Source organism: Triticum aestivum, chromosome 3B (assembly GCF_018294505.1).
Source record: "Triticum aestivum cultivar Chinese Spring chromosome 3B, IWGSC CS RefSeq v2.1, whole genome shotgun sequence".
NCBI lineage: Eukaryota > Viridiplantae > Streptophyta > Magnoliopsida > Poales > Poaceae > Triticum > Triticum aestivum.
In genome coordinates this window covers 59,589,700-59,602,815 of record NC_057801.1, presented here as the reverse complement: position 1 = coordinate 59,602,815, position 13,116 = coordinate 59,589,700, and the positions used below count along the sequence as shown (strand labels likewise).

Sequence of the window (13,116 nt, the reverse complement as noted above, 5' to 3'; positions counted from 1 at the left end):
GAGAGTTTGTCCCGTCTCGTCTCTGAATTACTTTCTTTTAGATGGGTTTCTTCAGAATATATAGATGTGAGAAGGAAATGCCGGGGCAAAACTAGAAAAAGAGTTGGCGAGGTAGGGGTGGAGGAGTGTGTGTGCGCCGACGAACCCAGTACCCCCCCCCCCCCCCTACCTCGCTAGAAGTTTGGCTTCGCTGGGGCACCACCTGCGAAATCTCCAGGGGCATCGGCGGTCGGGAGGGGAAATTTAATGATGTGTACTAGGTTAGTAAAGCAATTTTTAAAAGTGTGCAAGTGCAAGAACAACGTCCTCACAATCTCATAAGTTCAAAAGTTCTGATACTTACTAGAAGTTTGTTCTTCTCTCGGGCGCGTTTGATCCATCTCGTTCTCACAATCTCATTCGCACACATAAGAAAATCAGAGATGTATCAGCATATCATGGCTCATTTTAAGAGTAGAAATTCAAGTCGGATCAAACTGAAGCTCCAACCATAGCTGAGACCACGCATTGAAGCTTCAACCAGTGCAAGCCTCAACACAAGAGGTGCCCTATCCAAGCTACGTTGAGGTGAAAAACCTGAGACAAGTTTTGCGCTGCAGTGCTAGTGCTAGTGCTACCCGTTGGATCGGCTGTATAAAAATTTCTGAGAGGCCAGAGAGTTTGTCCCGTCTCGTCTCTGAATTACTTTCTTTTAGATGGTTTCTTCAGAATATATAGATGTGAGAAGGAAATGCCGGGGCAAAACTAGAAAAAGAGTTGGCGAGGTAGGGGTGGAGGAGTGTGTGTGCGCCGACGAACCCAGTACCCCCCCCCCCCCCCCCCCCCCCCCCCCCCACAGGGGCGAGACGGGGGGCGAGGTTAGGGGTTAGTAGCGGGCTTCGCCGGTGACGGCCACTTCCGTGGCCACCTGCCAGCCGGCATTGATGCCCGGCGCACACTTCTTAAGCGCCTCTACATTGCCCTCCCAGGCTCAAGTCAAGGCGCAACAGCACACAACCAACCACAACCCAAAGCTCGGCTCCGCCACCGTTGCCGGCGACGCTCACGCGAGCCGAGCTCTTTCCCCCGCCAACAATGCCCTCCGCTCCCGAAGAAGCTGGCTGGAGTTACAGGTCTGCGCCACCAGACTCGGCGAGTGATACGGCGAATGGGGCGCATTTAAAGGCCGCGAGTTCCGCCCGAAATGGCGAGGTGGGACTAATTAATCACTCTACCTCATGCGTGCTGCGATTAAGCGACGAGGAATTAGCAGCTAATTCCGAGGAATTAGTCCCCAGTGGATGTGGATCGAGCCCGGCCACCTGACCGAACCGAACCGTCGTGAACCCGACGGGAGAGGCCCGCCTCCGCCGCCGCGCGGTCCCAACTCCGATGGTCGATGGTACGCCGGCCTTGCCGCCGGTGGATCTGCTGCTGATCGGGGGATTGGATTTGTGGTGTGGGCGTTCTGTTTGGTTTGATATAAATAGGCCAAGAGGTTATCAAGTACTACCGATTTGGCATAAGCTTACGTTTCAGGTCAGCGAAAACGTATTCTTTGGATATGTTTTGATTAACCTTTCATCCTGATCAACAGCCTGACAAACCTGGATTGAGGGGTGTTGGTCTTCGTCTCTAACTAGGACCGTTACCTGTCCACAGCCTGCAATGCAATGCAAGCAGCATCAGTGGCGGTGGCGTTGTACGTTTTTCCCCTGCAGGAACGACCATCACCCGGGTTCTTGTTGTGATTGAGGCGTGCATTTCGCTATGGATCTGGTCACCATGATCCGACGCGCCGGGTGTGTGCCGCTGGTTGAGAGTAATACACACCCAGCCGATTTTTCCGGCTTCGAAAAGTTATCGGCAATGCTAGACATACGAAGGCTTTACATGACTTTTACAGGCAATGCTGAGGTGGGCTGGTTTAATTGGTAATTAGATGAGGCGGGCCCCACCCTGAAACTCAGTGGGGAGAGATTAGTGAGGGGGAGGAGGGTTGGTCTGTAAATCCTTGTAAAACAAATCTGTACATCTAGCATTTTTGAAAAGTTATTGCCTGCCCTTGCAAACATAAAAGAAGTTATTGGCTGTTTTCTTGCTTTACTTTTTTCCTCTGCTCTTTTTATCGTTTTAATAGTTTTTCTTTTTTCTTTTGTATTTATTCCTATTTATTTTTCTCTTAATTCTATTTTTCATTTTCTATTTTATTTTCACATTTTAATTGAACAATATTTATTCATATTCGTTAGTATTTTTAAAACCCACATATGTTTTTAAAACCAACATATTTATATTTTTTAAAATTCGTGAATACCTTAAAATTATGAATAATTGTATGGTTTAATTTTTAAATTTGTGAACTTTTATTAAAATTCATGAACGGCGTTTGAAATACATGAATCTTTTTTTCCATTCATGAATTTTTTTCATGGCTTTTCATTTCACAACATATTTCCTAAATCCGTACACATCTTTTTACTTAACAAACTAGGAAAATTACCATGTGTATGATATTCTTTACTAATTCTCTTAAAATATAAGATTGACAAAACAATATGCACACAAACATGTCATATGGTAGTGTACATTAAAGATAACAAGACAATTAATGCCCCGCGCATTGCCGCGTGAACCTTGTTAAAACAATTGTAGTAATAAGTGCTGGAAAATTAACTAAACTAATGCAAGAAAAAGGTAGTCTCAGTTTACATTGTACTTAATAAAATTTTATTGTCTTGTTATAAAAAATGCAAATCATGAACTACATAGGCATGCTTCAATTATCCAATGCATATACCACATACGACAATATAGAAATCGATTCAAAAATATATAACTTATGGACGTCATGTATGGCTTGCTAATGTGGCGCAATTGAATCGCTAAATTAATGCAAAATTGTAACTTAAAATTGACATGCATATGTGTTGATGTGGCATGGTTTTGCATGATTAGAAATATTAGACAATGGATTACATGTAAATAAATGTAACTTCATATTTCTGGTTGACATGCATAACTGCTGATGTGGCATAGTTGCATGCTTAGAAAAATTGCTTGTGGGTTGTAACTATTTAGATATAGAGGATTCACTTTCAATCTTTCAAGTGACATGTGTCATAAAAAGCTCAACAATTAATTTGACTGGATTCTAAGAGGCTAATGTAGAGAGAAGATGAAAACTAAACAAAAATAACTCACATCTAGCATATGACTAAAAAATTTGGCCGGTGCCTGTGTGCATGGTATATGCATAAGAAGGCCCCCAAAACCCTTTTGGCCTACAAAAATTAAGCTTGATTTGAGCTCTTGAAGAATGATACATTATTCTGTTACATATGAACTTTTAAAAACGACAGATTATGTTGTTTACATCCAAGAGAATGGATGAAGCACTCCCACGTTGATCACTATCAGTATGCAGCCAAAAAAGTAGAGAAAATACATCAATCCGTGTCGACGATCCACAATCTACGGCTACTACTTCTTCCTATTACTCCCACATGGGTTGGAGGTCTAAATTGATGGGATTAGGTGTAAAGAATCGAGGTGGTAATATCAATTGGCTAAACCATCTCTTGTAACACAATCGTACGCATCAGTCAGTCGGCTGGAGCCTTCATCTCGATAGGAGAGATTCCTGAGTTTGAATCCCACACAGGTAGTATTAATATTTTTTTCCTGCGGTCCAATCAAGTGAAAAAGATGCCGAGCAGGCCAGGCCCATATAATGGACTGACTCCCTGCAGCCCAATCGAATGAAGAAAAAAGATGCGGCCCAACTGAAGGAAAAAAGTTGCTGAGCGAGCCACTTGGCCAACTCATTTTGACCTTTTAAATTTCTCTATGATATTCAGAATATCACACAGAATGACAGAATTAGCAAAAGTTCAACTGAAAAATTTACTGAAGTAGACGACCGACTTCCTACTGTTCCTGTGAGTTCCACTTGAGTATTCAGTCTGCATGTTTCTTCATTCCTGTAATCCTGTTACATTTTACTCCTTAGATAAGATACTGTGTTAATTTCTGTAATCCTGTTACATTTTACTCCTTAGATAAGATAGCCATAGGTGTTGCCTATTTACTTATTTTCTCTTTGGCATAAGCTCTTAGATACGATACTAGCTGAAGAGAAAACGACGCTCAACTCTGAACTTCCTGAACTAACTGAAACTAACTGAACCCAGCTGTAAATACCACACCACAGTGCTCGAAAATAAAATCATCTGATAACAAAAACTGTAGAAGCTTAGTCTCATTTACCAAGCAGAGCAGGTTTTTCACTTTGGGCTCTGTTTCTTGAGCATAGATGTCAGAAGGCAATGCCGGGGCAAAACTACAAAAGAGTTGGCGAGGTAGGGGTGGAGGAGTGTGTGTGTGCGCGCGACGAACCCAGGAACCCCCCCTACGGGCTGCGGGGCATGGCTACAAGCGGGTTCACCGCCGGTGTGTACGACCACCGGCGGCGTATACCCAGTGGGTGCACACCGCCGGAGTGGTACTGCCACAACCGGCGGCACATATATATACTCTATATGCCTGGCGCGGTGGTGAACTGCCGCCGCGCCTGCCGGGCCCTGCCCTTGAATGGTCACCGGCAGCATATGCCCATGCGCGGGGACTCCCGCGCATATTTGCCGGGCCCTGGGCTCAAGTCCACGCGCAGCAGCAGCACACAACCAACCACAGCCCAGAGCTCGGCTCCGCCACCGTTGCCGGCGACGCTCACGCGAGCCGAGCTCTTTCCCCCGCCAACAATGCCCTCCGCTCCCGAAGAAGCTGGCTGGAGTTACAGGTCTGCGCCACCAGACTCGGCGAATGATACGGCGAATGGGGCGCATTTAAAGGGCGCGAGTTCCGTCCGGAATGGCGAGGTGGGACTAATTAATCACTCTACTGATGCGTGCTGCGATTAGCGACGGGGGATCAGCAGCTGATTCCGAGGAATTAGTCCCCGACCGGTGGATCGAGCCCGGCCGCCTGACTCAGCGAGACGCCGCCTGACCGAACCGAACCGTCGTGAACCCGACGGGAGAGGCCCGCCTCCGCCGCCGCGCGGTCCCAACTCCGATGGTCGATGGTACGCCGGCCTTGCCGCCGGTGGATCTGCTGCTGTCGGGGGATTGGATTTGGGGTGTGGGCGTTCTGTTTTGGTTTGATATATAGTACTACAAGCGAAGAGGTTATCAAGTCGGGTACTTGACGGATAAGATTTAGCATAGGCTTACGTTTCAGGTCCTCGAAAACGTATTCGTGGATACGGTTTGGTTAACCTTTCATTGTGACCAGGAGTCTGACAAATCTTGCTTGAGGGGTCTTTGCGTTCGTGTCTAACTAGTGCCGTGACCTGTCCACAGCCTGCAAGCAACATCACTGGCAGGGGCTTTGTACCTTTTTATTCCCTACAAGAACGACCATCAGCCGGGTTCTTCTGTTGACTGAGGCGTGCGTTACCCTATGGATCTCGTCACCATGGATAGCTGCCAATATTTCTACGATATATTATAACAGCATCTCCAATAGATGGTTCAAATGTAAAAATACTAAACTTTTGGACCGTCTAGGGATAAAAACGGTGCTCCAATAGACGGTCCATATACAAAAAAAATTGGACCGCGGCCTCTTCGTGATGTAAAATCCAATACCTCGCAGTGCAAATTTACATTAAGAGGTGCATCTGGTCGAAACCCAGCCGCCCGCGAACGCCTAACCGCCACTTCCTTTCCGTTCCCGCTCGCGCCCGTCCGCCCGCCTGAAGACCAGCCGGCCGGAATCCGCCCCCGCGACCGCCGAAAACCACGCCGTCGGCGCCGCACCACCCCAAATCCCCGCCGCCGCCCTCCGCCGCCATCGCCTCCCTCGCCGCCGGTAGCCGGCTCGCAGCCGCCCGGACGCCGCCGAATCGGGAGGCAACCGGCGCGGTATTCGGCGCCTCCGGCGGTCCGGCTGCCGCGGTAGGCCTCCACCGGGTCTAAGGCTGCCGCCGACCTCGTCCCCATCGGCCGTGAGCCTATTCACGATCGTTGCGCCAGCCGCACGACCGCTGCACGAAGCCCTCCGCCCGCTGCCGAAGTACTGTTCGCCGCCCGCCGAGCTCCTCTTGGCCGGCCTCGAAGCTCTTTTCTTATCACCGCAACCGTCCGCAGCCGTCGACAGCAGGCAATCCAACCGGCGGCCATCTTCTTCCACTGCGCGCACTAGGTGTTCGACGGAATTCCCCAAGGTTAAAAAATGACGAAACTTGATGATTTAACTTGGGATTGGGTAGTATGTTTGACGGTGGTTGTGTGCAATGTAGTCGGACGAGGAATTTGATTTGCATGAAGAAGAGGAGATTGCTATGCTAGTGGCCATGCACAAGAGGAAGAAACCGAAGCATTGTGGTTCCGTTTATGGTCCTGCGTTCATTCGGAGAGAACGGATTGATGCGCACAAACGGTTGGTGCGCAACTACTTTGCATCATCACCTGTTTTTCCGGAGAATTACTTTCGACGCCGTTTCAAAATATCGAAATACTTGTTCTTCCGCATTTACAATTCTGTGAAGCAGCATAATCCAGTCTTCGAGCAGAGAAGGAACTGTGCCGGGTTGCTTGGCCATAGCATTGAGCAGAAGGTCACTGCCGCTTTGCGCATGATGGCATATGGTGTTCCGGCAAATTACATTGATGACAACTTGGCGATGGCAGAGAGCACTTCTATCTTCTATGTCAAGCAATTTGCAATAGCTATGGTAGAAGTGTTCGGTCCACAGTACTTGAGAGCACCCAATGCTCAGGACACTCAGAGGCTTTTGGAGATGAACAAAGCTCGAGGGTTTCCAGGTATGCTCGGGTCTGTGGATTGCATGCATTGGAAATGGAAAAACTGTCCAAAAGCATGGCATGGACAATTCAAGGGTCGTGGGAAGGATGCCACTATCATTCTTGAGGCAGTTGCTGATCATGAAACATGGATTTGGCATGCATATTTTGGTATGCCCGGTTCTTGCGACGACATCAACGTGCTCGACTGGTCACCTCTCTTTGCCAACTTAGCAAATGGAGAAGCACCACAGGTGACCTTCGAAGCAAATCGTCGCACCTACAACTATGGGTACTATCTTGCATATGGGATCTACCCGAGCTGGAGTACATTCGTCAAGCCAATTGCAAAACCTGAAGGTAAAAAAGAACTTGTTTTTCATAATCCACAAGCGGCGGCTAGAAAAGATGTTGAGAGGGCATTTGGGATTTTGCAATCCCAATTTGCTATTGTCGAGGACCACCTAGATTTTGGGATCAAAAGATCCTTTGGTGCTTGCATGATCATGCATAACATAATCATTGAGAACGAGCGTGGAAAACATTTAGATTACAACTTCTATCATTTGATGGGCATTCTTGTTAACCCCGTGCGAAAAGAACAGCGCATCAGACATTTCATGAAGGTGTACAGCGAGATTAGAGACACAGATGTGCATGACCAACTCTAGAAAGATTTGATGGAAGAGCATTGGAAATGGCATGGCGAAAGATCCGCATAGATTCATTATTTGTTTGTTCAAAACTATGTTGTATTATGCAAAACTATGTTGTATTTGTGTTGCATTTCATCTCCTGGATCTGAAGAACTATGTAATAATTTGATATCGTGGACATGATTTTTTTTATGTTGTTTCAAAACATGTTTTTATGCAATATGTGCGGCTGTACAGTGGCTGGACAGCGGCTGCTGGCCGGTTTTTGACCATGAATTTGGACCATCTATTGGAGTTGGTCTTTTGGACCATGAGAATTTGGACCATCTGTTGGAGTTGGTCTTTTTTCGGAGCTCCAGAACACACTTTTTGGCGGTCCAAATTTTACATCGTCGGTTTTGACCGCCAAATTTTGGACCATCTATTGGAGATGCTCTAAGCTCCCTCGATCTGACGCGTCGGGTGTTGTGGGGATCGCGACGAGCCGCGCTTGTAAGATTGCGTGTCGCTGATTGAGAGTAACACACACCTAATCATAATTGGCTCATTGGCTGGTCAATTTTAAAAACTTGTTGCCTGGATTTTTGTTTTACTTTTTCCCCTGTTTTTTCTACTGTTTTTAATAGTTTTCCTTTTTATATATTTTTCTCTTCATTCTCTTTTTCATTTTCTATTTTATTTTTCCACTTTTTATTTCATGAACGTTTATTCAAATTCGTGAGTATTTTTAAAATCCACAAGCATAAGTACAAAATCATGAATATTTTAAAGTTACGAACATTTGTATAGTCTATGATTTTTTAAATTTGTGAACTTTCATTAAAATTCATGAACATCGTTTAAATCCATTTATCTTTTTTCATTCCTGAACCTTTTTTCATGGCTTTTCAATTCACAACATTTAAAAAAATCCATGAACAAGTTCTTACTTAACAAACTAGAAAATGCATTACCTATTTATCTTTCTGAGTTAGCAGTAGAGAGAGCTAAAAAAGGCCAAGTGAGCAAGCGGAGTAGCAGCTGAGTTGAGGTGAGCCAGCAAGAGCTTCAATAGACGATCCATGTGATTGTTATACTGGCAACCCCACGGTTTCAGCATGAATAAAATCTCCCAAGCCGAAAGTCCTCTTCTACTATTGAGCTCAAATGAGCACGGGGTGAAAAGTAAAATAGAAAATAGCGTGTAAAAATTTGAAAAAATCTAAAAAAATTTCATCACGACATAACATTCATGGAAGTCATGACAAAAATTAACTCCATTAGTAGTATGGTAATAAACTTACACACTCACCATGCAACTTAAATCAGACTTTGATATTTTAGAATTTTAACTGGGTCGAGGCCAAGATTTAGGGGGCTCGAGGCCCGTAAATTCAAACAATATGATAATCAAAGCATGTGAGTTGACTCAATTAATTTGCACAAAGATTGTCGTTTAATCTACCTTATCACATTTCCACCGCAGAAACATGAATTTTAGATAACAAAATAAAACTGTAAAAGCATATAATTTTGTTCAAACTCGGTAAATTATTATACATATGATATTCTTGACTAATTCTCTAGAAATATAAGATTGTCAAAACAATATGCACATGATGGCATATGGTAGTGTACGTTAAAGGTAATTCGGTTTCAATCTTTCAACATTAAACTGGATTCTAAGAGGCTAATGTACTAGTAGAAAACAGGGCATCAGTCCCGGTTCCAGAGGGCCTTTAGTCCCGGTTCTGCAACCGGGACTAAACAATCAGGACTAAACAATGCTACCAGAATAATACAAGTCAGTAAAACCAGACTACTGACTGGACTCTAATCAATCAGACAATAAGACCAATGCAGATTAATCAACACAGAAATGCTTCCACACAACATATCTTAAAAGTCAGTCTTACATACAATAAATGATAGTTGGACACTTCTATTATCCAGGAGAAAGTGGAGTGCAACATGTACTGCCAATATGAGCGGCAGTAGAGGGCACACAGTAATACCCATTCTGAAGGTTGTGTTATTGTTTCACGTGGCCTTATTCTGAAGGCAAGCAGAACAGATTGAAGTAATGCTGACCTAGCCAATCCAAAGGCTTGCACTGACACAGCCCTGCATAACTTACCTTCACTAAGAAGGCTGAAGCAAAGAAAAAAGCATAGCCAAAGGAAGGAAAGGATGTCTGAAAACCTGTGGAGATACTTTGTTAAGAAACAATGCGTCCAGATGTGATTTTTGTAATGCATAAACTGGCATGCATGCAGGAACATCTGTGACCAGTAATGTGACCGATCTCATGTCACGCGCCGCGCAACTGATATATGGCTCCAGTTTACAGATAATTAAGGAAGAAAAATTGTATTGCATGATGAAAACAAGTAAGCAAGTCTGTCATGCACCTGAAGAAGATTCACTTGCTTCTTCAAGTAAAACCAGATTATCTCCGTCTAATCAGACTGCATAAACTGAAAAAGAAAAATGCTACTGCATAAACAGTTCCTTCAAGCAAATGTGTCATGCCAGCAGGCAGAAGTCTCATGCCATGCTACCATAATAATACAAGTCAGCAACCACAAGTATAGTAATTAATCAGAGAACAGACCATAGCAGATTAATCAACACAGAAATGCTTTCAAACAGCATATTAAAAGTCACAGTCGATACACAACCAAACAAACAGTTGCCTGGTGCATCAGTCATAGTTGGACAGGTTATATATATAGCTAATCCGATGCAGATGCATAGCATAAGGCATAGTTGGACACCTTACATATATAACTAAACACGATGCAGAAATACTACTATAGGAACTTCAACAAGCTGATACCAAGCATTTCTTAAAAGATTCGTTCGGTGTCAGGCTCTCCATTCAGCCCCACTTGTGTGAACGCAACCTCTGGTTCGTCCCTTTGAAAATCCCTGTCAACACCCGCAAGCATCTCCATGTCCGAAGCAAGACGGGACCAAGCAACACAGATCTCCACCTCGGCACCGAGGAGGCAACAACGACCACGATCTATGTTGCATTCTTGGGCTTCGAAGCAGACCTGAGCTTTTGCAGGGAGAACGCCGGGTGGTGCATAGGCCTGTATTTCAACTTCCAGCTGTCCGCTTGGTTCTACAGAAACAACTTGCCTTGACAGATAAAGGTATCCATCTGAATCCGCAGGTCTTCTTCCATATTTTGAATCAAGCAGCAAGATTTCCCCAGACGAAGGCTGAGCAACATACTTGATTTCACCATCACTGTCCTCCATAAGTTCCCGTGATGCTGGGGAGCAAGCAACCCGAACACCATGTCCAAAAGGCCACGCCCCATTGTCTTTGACGACGCGTACGCCAAAGATGGTGGCCTGGACCGAACCTAGAAATCGCTCCAAGCATAACTCCATCGTGCAGAAGCAGTTCTGAAAGCAGATGGTGGATACACCAATACGGCATTGGATTTGGCGGTATGTATCTGTGATCAACGGCCTGTCCCGAGACTTGACGCTGCCTTTCACCATAAGCTGGACCTCATAATTAACATAGTCCTCATAGAAAACAGCACGAGACGGGCCGATCAGGCGCAGATAAGGATCCTGCATGCAAAAGCATCACCATATCAGCCACAGCATTAATTAATAATCAACAAGGGAGGACGCAGGCAGACAGGCAAGAAGATCCCCAAAAGAAAATGGAGAGCAAATTAATATACCAGCAACCGTACATTTTGAGTAAGTTTTTGGGAGTTGCTCCTATCGCAAAAGAAGAGAAGGTTGCGGTTGTAATCCACGCCATCACGGGCAGCGACCACACCATACACGGACAATGGAAATTTGAAGCCGCCTTTCACCTCTGTAAGCTTGACAGAGAAGATCTGCACGGCAGGTTCTATGCCAGCGCCGCATGGGATGCGCCCAGGTGCCAAGTGTGTAAACTGCATGGAACTCACTGTCGCTGCACCCAAGTAAATCGGCTGTCAGAAATCTAACATGAACCGATACGTGCTAGATAAGCAGCAGAGTAAATCCCCTATTCCCTTGTTAAGGAAGGACAACCGTCGAAGGTAAACTAATTAAATTAACCAAGAATGAGAAAACAAAGCCGCATGGTTAATTACTACTCACTCCTGTTAAGGAAGTGGCCGCTGCGTCGGCTAAACGCAGTCTCCCAGCCACGACGGAAGGACTCAAACTTGAGCTCCTCGGTAGACATCACCCTCTTCTCCCTGGCTAATTGTGCGTCCGATTTGCCTCTGTCTACCTCATCATCGTCAACACAATCAGTGTCAGCTCCATCAAGGACTTCATTGTTGAATGGGATCAGGTTTATGGACACTTTTGCCGTTGTGTTGGTGGGAATGGGATCAGGTTTCTCTGATACATCGGTATCTTGGGCATCTGCCTCCATCACTGACTCAGCATCAATCTCCGAAATTGGTGTGGAGCCGGTGATCCTCTGGACCTCCTCTTCCTCCATGGCTGGCTTGCCACACTCCATCTTATCCTCCTCCTCGTCGTCACCAGAACCATCAGCACCATCATCATCATTTGAAATTGGATCTGCTCCTAATGTCGAACTCAGGTCACTGAGACCATTCATATGCTTCCGCGAGGGGTCAGACAGATCAGAGATCGCGGGGGAGGTGTTGGCAGTTCCGGCGGTTATCCCCATCCGCTTGCGCAAGACCTTGATACGATTGTCGAGAAAACCAAGCCCCTTCTGCGTGCCCAAACTACGGTAGGAGTTGGAAGAATCGAACCTCTCCTTCTCGGGCGTGCCCTTCTCCTTCTCCTTGTTCTTCTTTATCATCAGCATATGGCGGAGGTCCGTGAAGAACTCGAGCTCATCAGCAAGGTCAGCCTGATTCTTCTTGTGACGAGGCTGATTCCGCTGCTCGACCTCCTCTTCCATCTGCATCTCCAACTCACGAGTCACGAACTCACGATGCGGCCGCGCCTCCTATTTTTCCGGGCTGCCACCCGCCATAGCTCGCCTTTTTGTGGTTCCCTCGCCGCCGGCCGCACCGCGCCGCCGCCGCCTGGATTTTCAGGAAAGAGGGATTTTGTTTTTCTTGAGCGATTCTAGGCAAACTTTTCGTTTCTCTCTCAGCCGGCCCAGCCCGGCCCGGCCAAAAAGATCGAGAAGCACCGAGATCCTAGTCCGCACAAGGTTGTTATTAGTACTCTATAGGTCCGTAAGGGTTTCTTTTTCCTCTTTTTTTTTGCAGCCTTAAATAAACGGAAATGATAAATTTCGAACTTTTGATGGCAAAAAAGTTTTCAATAGCAAGTTTAGTGACGCGAGGATGACAGGTTTAGTTGTGAAAAATACATATTCCGAACGTTCGGGATTTATCTAGGTCCTAAATAAATGGCGTGCCTAGGCCTCGACCAACTGATTTCAGCCTTCCGATTTGTTCCTCCCAGCCATTGACTAGGTCAACGCACACATGTCGTTCTTCTTCAAATTGCGCCAATCAGCCCCCTGCTTTGATCTCGTCTAGCAGTAGCAAGGCAACAACATGAAGTCGCTGCAAGCATCACGACAACTGTCGGCAAACGCTACATCGCAGCACCAGGAGCAGCCGCCTGCGCTTCATCACACCACCGGACGACAGTGAGCGCTGCATTGCAGTATCAAGCATTCCATCACATCTCCAAGAGCCACTATCGAGTACTGCATCGCAGCATCGGGAG

The 13,116-nt window shown here is 45.9% G+C and overlaps 1 protein-coding gene across 1 annotated transcript; it reads right to left on the bottom strand.

Moving 5' to 3' along the window:
* Positions 1 to 10,046: 10,046 nt before the first annotated feature.
* Positions 10,047 to 12,518, bottom strand: LOC123064746 (uncharacterized). The gene is made up of 3 exons (XM_044488152.1): positions 11,545 to 12,518; positions 11,145 to 11,374; positions 10,047 to 11,016 (listed from the first exon to the last, which is right to left on the bottom strand). The coding sequence occupies exons 1-3, from the start codon at positions 12,335 to 12,337 to the stop codon at positions 10,273 to 10,275; spliced, it is 1,767 nt and encodes a 588-aa protein (XP_044344087.1). The 5' UTR covers positions 12,338 to 12,518; the 3' UTR covers positions 10,047 to 10,272.
* Positions 12,519 to 13,116: the final 598 nt, after the last annotated feature.